Genomic DNA, 8189 nt, shown 5'->3' on the forward strand with positions numbered 1-8189 from the left:
GTGGCAATTCTCCCCCCTCAGCCTCCTGAGTGCTGAGATTATAGACATGTTCTACCATGCCTGGCTACCTGGCAATTTTTATTTTTTAATATTATCCCCCCGCAATTGTTTTTTTTTATGGCAGAAGATGGCTATGATAAAATCCTAGCAGTTATCCTACCACCAAACAATCCATGAACAAAAGGTCAGATATAGTTAGCTCAAATAATAATTAGAGCTAGAGTTCTGAATTTAGATGTAATTTAAAAAATTCAGTCAAAAAGAAAGTTTAAACATCTTTTTAAAAATATGGGTGCCATACATTTTAATGAATGCCTAAACTATGAAAATGTGTTACTTGTTCTTCTGTGCTCTAGACAAACTGCTTTTCTTGAGGAAGAGAACAGCCAATGATTAAACAGTAGATTTTCAGTTTGAAGCAAAGTGTCAAAGCCCGCAACAGAAAATGCTACCTTTTTCCAGACCCTTCTGGAGCTGTGGCTGCTGCAGCTCCCACTACCCTTAGTATCCTCATTCAGAGAGTTCACCCAAAAGGGGATCACCCAGGCTAAAATCAAAAAAACACAGAAAGCTTTGGGAGTTTCTATTATGAAACAAGCCAAATGAACTCAGCTGAGAGACTGTGTCTTTTCCCCAGAGAGCACTCTAGGCCCCAAAGAACACACTGTCTGAAACACCCTGGACCAAAAAGAACCACATATGTCTTGATTTCTAGAAGTCAAAACCTAGATTCAGTGGAAAAAAAAACCAAAACAAAACACCAAAACCTTGCTTATTACCAAAGACAGTAAAATGAAGGGGAAAAAAACAAGATGAAAATAAAAGTGATCTCTGAAATCTGCTTTGCAAACTTAAAATTACATTGCATAATGGCAGCATCACTGCCTTCACAAACCTCCCAAATGACCCCATTCCATATGGGTGGCAAGTTCTGATCTGTGTAGACAAGTACTGTTGAGCCCAGGCTGGGAACCAGAAAACACATCCCGCCCTTACTGTCACTGAGACCCCTTCCCAGCAGTGCTAGGTGCACAGGACCATCACTACACAAGAGGACAAGCGCATCTGGCAGGTCCAAGCCAAGCATGGGGTGTGAACTGTGGACAAGCACACCTGTACAGTGATACCAATACAGCATTTTAGCATAGCTAAGGCCCAATCTTTAAGCATGTGAATACTTTTTAACAGTAATAGATTTCTACTTAATACATATGAAGTATAAACACATTTTTCATCATATTGGAAAATTTCCTAAATTCAAAATATCCTCTTTGTAAATCCAGTGGGAAACTGAAGACCTAGGGAGATACTAGCATACACAGATAAGAGTTATGAACATTATTTAGCCAGTATACAATGTACACTTTTTTTTGTACTCGAGACTGATCTCAGGGCCTTTGCACAAAGCTATACATACTGTCATTTCTTATGTTATTTTGACAAAAGGTTGGCTAGCCTGGGCTCCAACTTGTAAGCCTCTCAGTATTGGGATTAGAGATGTATGCCACTACACCTCACCTATACATATTTCTTGACTTCTAAATCATCTTTCCTAGACCTCAGAGATTAACAGATTTGTGATGATAATGAAATGATGCTTGGCAGAGAATTTATCAAACGGAACAGAAATAGAACCCCCAAAATGAAATGTCCACAAATCTAGTGGGTCCTGGTGGTATACAAGTCTAACTAAGATGCAGGCACTCTCATTCAATGATGCACTGAATGGGCCACAGGTCTGAGGCCACCTGTGATTAAGCTACCAGGCAAGGCCCTTCCTCAGCTGGATACTTACCAGAGGAGCTTCTTAAGCCCAGGTGAGTCATGGCAGCAGGGAGGTTTCCCACACTGCTCCCCACATTCACACTGCCCAGGAGGTGGTCGCTGGGCTCCAGAGAGGCTGGCAGTGGCGTCGAGCAGTGGAGGTTGGTCAGATCTGGCAGTGACCCTCCTGTGTTCAGGTTCCCCAGAAAGGGTGAGAGGCCTATGTTTTGCCCATTATGGGGGAGCGCACTGCAAAACAGAGATAAATACTACTTTTCACAATGCCCTTGGCTGTCAGGAAATGGAGTATATGTAGTAGCCAAGTAAGAACAGTAGATATCAAAGTTCAAAGTCCTAATGTAGACTGTTCTCCCCCATTTTGAGGGCCTGGGTGGTTGGTTTAACCTCTCTGAAATATAATTTCTGATCTATTAAATTGGACTGACGATGTCACCTATGGCTAGTGCTCTGTAAAATATTTGGCACTGTTTATTTCTACAATTCTATTTTGCTAGATTTCTAAACTATTTTTCCCACTCAAAAGATAAAAACATCATCTCTGGGCAACTAGATTCCTTCTAAGACAGACTGTTTTAATTACAGTTGTCTTAAACTTGAGAATGAGAAAAACACATTGCTGTTGAGCATGTATCAAAACCTGTTGGCTAGTTGCTGTGTACCAGGCCCAAGGCTACTGCTGTGGGGTGGTGACAAGGAATACTGAATATGGAGCATGCACCACATCTACACCTCCCAGCCAGGCCAGCCCTCAGCACTTATAGATGGAGGCCTGTGGCCACCTACTTTATCTTTAGCCTTATAAATCAAATGAACAAACCCTAAACAAACCAATTCTGTGTGTCTATCTTGGCAGATCACATCTTCTAAGAGCCTGGCAGCTTCAAACCTATAAGTTTTAGACTCCTCACACAGGGCAGCCCAGCCCACCACCCATGCCCTTACCCTGCCTTGCAGGGAACACAGGGGCTGTCCTAAGCCATATGGCCCAGCTCTGCCTACACCCAGTCACTCCACAGGTCTAGGAAACATACAAAGGGGATCCCCCTAGTCCTTTGGAGCTAGTCCCTCTACAGGGCTGGGCTGCAAAGCCTCAATCACAGCTCACAGACAGGCAGCAAGGCAGGAAGGACAGCCTGCAATGTGGCAGTTCTGCTGACGGGTGGGTAAACCGGGAGATAAAGTGACATGGGGAACAGGAAAGCAGTGTCATTATGTCAGTGTTCTGGAGGGGAGGTTTTGCCAAGGACATCCTGAGGACATGTGGTGACAGGGGTCAGGTCAGCGCGTGGCAAACGGCAGGCAGATGGGTGAGGAATGAAGAAGGAAGATAACAGGCTGTTGTGAAGAGTCTGGGACAGAAAACACAGCAAAGAGGGAGCCTAAGGCAAGTAACAGGAGGTCACTTTAGAAAGGCTACTGTGTGAGGGTGTATAGAGGAGCAGAAACAGACAGAAGCACAGATCAGAAGGCTCCCACAGTGGCCCAGGTCTGGTCCAGGAACAGAGATGGTGTTGAGAAGGAACAGGGTAAGGCAGGAGGGGGAACCTTCAGAAGACCTTTGGTCAGTACAGCATATATCAGGAGAGCCCCCACCATGACTGGGCCTTTCAGAGACCCAGAAGCAGCAGGAGAGAGCCAAAAAGAGCACAACTTGTGCTCTGATATGACTCAGGCCAGGTGGACAGCTGTGGACAGGTGAGCAGCAGATAGGGAGGCTTGCTGAGGACAGCTGCGCTGAATGTGGAGGCTGCAGACTTCAGGTGCTCAGGCAGCCTGAGCCAAGCAGGGTAAAGGCAAGTCACCTGGTGTGCCTAGGTCTGGGAGGACATGGCCACTAGGAAGGTCACTTAGGAAGGAAGCAAGAGAGCATCTGAGGCTGAGAATGGGTTATGGGAACAGAAAATTGGGGAAGGAGGAAAGACATTCCAGGTCTTCCTTAGGGTAGGATGGCTCCAGGACCTGGGGCAAGGAGCAGAGCCTGGAGCAAGAGAGGAGCTACAACAGAAAACAGGAGAACACAGGGACAAAGGGCAGGGTGGACGCTATCAAATTCACAGAGGGCTCCACAATGATGCCTGGGCTCCTGGCTCAAGGACCAGAGGGCACAGTGGGCAAGGAATAAGGCAGGGGTGGGGAAGAGCACAAACTTGATTTCAGACACTTGGAGATTTACCACATTGGATGACACATAGTATGACTCAGCCAAGTCCTAGAGGAAGGAACAGATATTTGGAGGAACAGTGGAGGTGGACACTGAGCCATGAGGAGTCAGGGGTGGGCAGGCCCTCATGAGTTAATCCTCTTCCAAAAGAAGGCTGACCATGCTGGCCCCACCCCTGGGGCGCACTGAGATGGGCATGATGGTGGGTGCCTGTAATCCCAGTGCTTGGGAGGCTGAAAACAGGAGGATCACTACAAGTCTGACACTGTAAACCCTGTACTAAATACATTAAAAGAAAAGAAAAGAAAAAGGGGGGGGGTGACAATTCTAGACCCAGAGGGAAGGCTAAGTACTGCAGAGAGGCCTCAGGAAAGCCAGCAGAGAGGAGGTCAGAGCTAGGGAGAGCAACCTTTCTGCTCCCACAGTAGGCGAGGGTGGCAGAGGACACCCAGGGACAGAGGAGGCTGAGTGCACCTCCATGGCCTCTCTTCCTGGGGTGAAAGGAGAACTGAACAAAATGCAGAGGTGTGGGGAGAATGGTGGTAGCAGAGGGGCCCACTGAGCAGGCAGTTTTGGTTGTAGAAAAACTAGATTTAAATGTGATCTTTCAGATGGGTAGGTATAAGGATCTGGCTATAGGGTAAAAGTTCAAGTACTAAAATGGTGAAATTGAGAATGTAGAGCTAGCTGCCTGCTGTGACAGCAGAGGGTGTCTTAAGTAAGAAAAGACTGACCCCAGGGCAATGAGGTGGGAATGAAGGCTGAGAGAGGGAGGGAAAAGGCTGCAAGTGGTGTGCACAGTGGCAAAATGAGGAGGACAGAAAAGTAACATGCAGAACAACTTCTCTGTAGTTGAGGGGAATACAGTAAGTCACTCTGTAAACATTGCTGCTACCCATCAGACCTGATAAAAGGCAGGGAATGTTCACTCTCCCCATTCCAAACCCTTGCCCTGGATAAGCCACCTTGTCTGAGCACCTCACAGCCCCAGCCTGCCTGGCTCCAGCCTTCTGCCTTGGGGTCTTCATGCCTGCCCTTTCCTTCACCTGAAGCCCTCCGCCCCTCACTTCACTCTTGATTCTGGTCACAGCTTGTCCTGTTAGAAAGGCTTCCTTGACATCTATCACTGCCCTTCTCCTTACTTTACTCTTCTCCATTTCATTTACCCTCACACAACACACATTCCATTGCTTGGCTTGTTTTTGCCTATCTGGCTCCCCTGGAACATGAGCTCCTTGCAAGTAGGGGCTCGATCTGTCTTGCTCATTGTTCTACCTGCAACCTAGAATTAAGGGGCCAATAAATATTTGTATGAACAAGAGTCATTGAATGGCATGTCAGCTCTAACAGAAGAACAAGAAAGCAATTTTCTTTATCTAAGAAATACTGGCTTTCCAATTCTCCTGGGTTAATGTATTGCAGCCCAGGTCTCCCTAGCTGTGGGCCCTCCAGGATGGGAATGGCTATTAAGCGAGAGCTCAGCCAAAACTGCTTCTTGAGGGAAATCCTGGCCCTTCTGTGGGCAGGGTGTCTGTACCCCTGGGTGGGCTGCTCTCCCTGTCCTGTACATACCCAGCAGGCTTTCTGACATTTTGAAGAGGTCAACTCTCTTCTCAGTTCAGTGTGCAAGTAATTATATGAGTTTATATTTAACTAACCAACAAGAATGTCTGCACAGCAGGTACCCAGTAGGGAGTGCCCTGAATGCACTGCTGTGGAAAGCTCCTGGGGAGCATGGCCTGAGTCCATCCAATTCACCATAAACCGTACAATGGGTGCCTGGGTCAAGCCAGGTCACTTGAAGATTCTACTTTCAAACCACATTTCACACCCAGGGAAGATTTGCTGGCACAGGTTCTGTGCTTCATGCAGCTCTCTGAGGAGCTACCCAGGAATTCCCCAGGGTCCTCTTTCAAGACTTCAGCAGGGCCTCCTCCAGCTGGCTGTGGTGGCAGAGGACACCGAACAGCTGTGTGAGAGGTGAGAGGTGGTCTCCTCTAGTGTGTCTGATGATGCCTGTGCTGCACACTTCCTTTAGCTCCTTATTCGCTCCTAGTCTTAATGCCCTCACCAATTTCACTTTCCATCTTTTTGTAGTAGATATATTTCTGTAAGCTACCTAAAATTTTTAGGGCTGGCGAGATGGCTCAGTGGTCTAAAGCACCTACTTAGAACAAGCTTAGCAAAGCACAGGGACGCGGTTCAATCCCCCAGCACCACATGCCAGCCAGCCCCGCCCCCAGGTGGGCTGAGCTGCCCCCCGACAAATAAATTAAATAAATAAATTTTTAAAAATAAATAAATAAATAAAATTTGTAGGAAGTAAGGCTATATACTATGAAATCCATTAAATAATTGGTAGTGTTACAGAAACTTCTTTTACATTGCAAATCTTTCTATTCATTTTCCAATTTTAACAGAAAATGTTTAAATTAAAAAATATTATAGTAAAAGACAAATTGTTATTCAATCAAAATATTAACCTCTTTTACTTTGGACACTCATACCATTGTTCTTGCCACTTTCTTTTTCATCTATTCCTCAGGTAATGCAATTTTGGTTGTGACCTTATTCAGTGGATCTGGCACCATGCCACTCGTAGCTCTTCCTCAAAGTCAAAGTGAGCATGAAAAGTGAAAAGTAAACATTTGAATGGATTCAAGACATTAAGGCAGCTGCAATAGCACAACTAAAGACATTCAAGAAATGGACTACCAGAGCTGCCTCAGAAAATAGCAAGAACAATGGGATAAACGTGTTCAAAGTAAGGGGGAGTTTCTGGAGGAAGATTAATGGGAATATGTCTTCTACTGTAATAAAAAATTTAAACATTTACCATATTTTTCAATTATACCTCATACATACCATAAAAGTCACTATTTCAACCATTTTTATGGGCACAACTCAATGACATTAAGCATCTTCAGAAGTTCTTTCAACTTCCATATGTCCAACTGGTGGCTTAATGGGCACTGTCATCCATTGTCCAACCTGTCACCTGAGAACCAGCAGGTGGGGGGGTTGTTATGGTTTGAGTCTAGATGTCCCTTTAAAGCCACATGTAGTCATGGGGTGGGCTTCCAGAGTTTGTGATTAATTCATGATCCAATGCTGGGATTATGGGGTGTGAGTGCTACATCTGCCCTGAGGGAAGATAGCAGGGAAGATAAGGGAAGGAAAGAGGCTTGCTCTCTGCTGCTGCTCCTCCCTTTTGGCTCTAGCTGTTTAGCTGCTTTCTGCCGCCATGAACTGCTTCCCTTTGCCATGTGCCACTCTTCCTTGGAGCCAGCTGAGTATGGACCGAAACCTTTACTAACTGTGAACTACATAAACCTTTCCTTCCTTAATTTTGGATGTCAGGTACTTTGTCCCAGCAATGAGAGAACATTAACTGAGACATGGGGCCACATGCTTCTGTTCTCCCATGTGAGCTATGTATTTGTCCAGAGTTAGTTGTGCTATTTTGAAACATATTAATGGTGGTTTTTTTTTTTTTTTTTTTTTTTTTTTTTTTTTTTTTTTTTTTTTTTTGCTATTTTAATTTTGTAATCAAATTACTTTAAGTACATGAAATATGAGTATTCAAAGCCAGCAGCTGTTTTCAGGGAGGATCACAGTTCTCAGAGCTTAGGGACAAAGCAGTAAGTCTTCTCTCAGGTAAAACTGGAGTTAGAAAGACCATTACTTACTTGCTACCTGTGACATCACAAGACCGAGGGCGTCCTGACAGGGACTGGATCTGGGAAAACAAAGAAAGTGAGGCTTACTCACTCAAGGCTAAATTCAGATTTTGAGAAGAGATTTTGAGCACTGGCAAGAGTCAACTTGCAGCTACAGTATCCTCACAGAGTGGATATGTAGATTCTGAGGAGACCTGGAAAATTCTTAACCTTGCCAGCATAAAGAAAGGATAACCTTAAGGTTGTCTCTTTTTTTGTCTTTTTGAGAGAGTTTCACTATGTAGTTCAGCCTGGCCTTGAACTCACTTTGTAGCCCAGGCTGGTCTCAAACTTGCATGGATTCTCCTAACTCAGCCATCCAAGTGCTTAAGATTGCCTTAATTGATGCTTTATTATTTTTCTTTCTAAATGAGAATTAATTCCTTCAAAAAAGGCCAGTGATTCCATTTGTGGAGTTTTTATTTTATTTTATTTCCTTTTTTTCCATAATTTTATTGAGAAACAAATAGCAATGAGACAGTTTCAAACCAAATTGGTAGGACAGTTTCAATAATTAACACATT

General features: G+C 44.7%; 1 protein-coding gene across 3 annotated transcripts in view; it reads right to left on the reverse strand.

Moving 5' to 3' along the window:
* Positions 1-8189, reverse strand: part of Crtc3 (CREB regulated transcription coactivator 3) — a 130849-nt gene that overhangs the window by 17445 nt on the left and 105215 nt on the right. For all 3 annotated transcript variants that reach the window (XR_002820243.1, XM_023710586.1, XM_004623317.2), the window contains exons 9-10: positions 7636-7685; positions 1796-2013 (exon numbers count right to left, since the gene is read on the reverse strand). Coding sequence is in view for 2 of the 3 variants with exons in the window: in XM_023710586.1 (XP_023566354.1) it covers positions 1796-2013; positions 7636-7685 (268 nt within the window). In the remaining variant the exon portion in view is untranslated. The remainder of the gene's footprint in view (positions 1-1795; positions 2014-7635; positions 7686-8189) is intronic.

The sequence above is a fragment of the Octodon degus genome, unplaced genomic scaffold, assembly GCF_000260255.1.
Source record: "Octodon degus isolate 3935 unplaced genomic scaffold, OctDeg1.0 scaffold00002, whole genome shotgun sequence".
NCBI lineage: Eukaryota > Metazoa > Chordata > Mammalia > Rodentia > Octodontidae > Octodon > Octodon degus.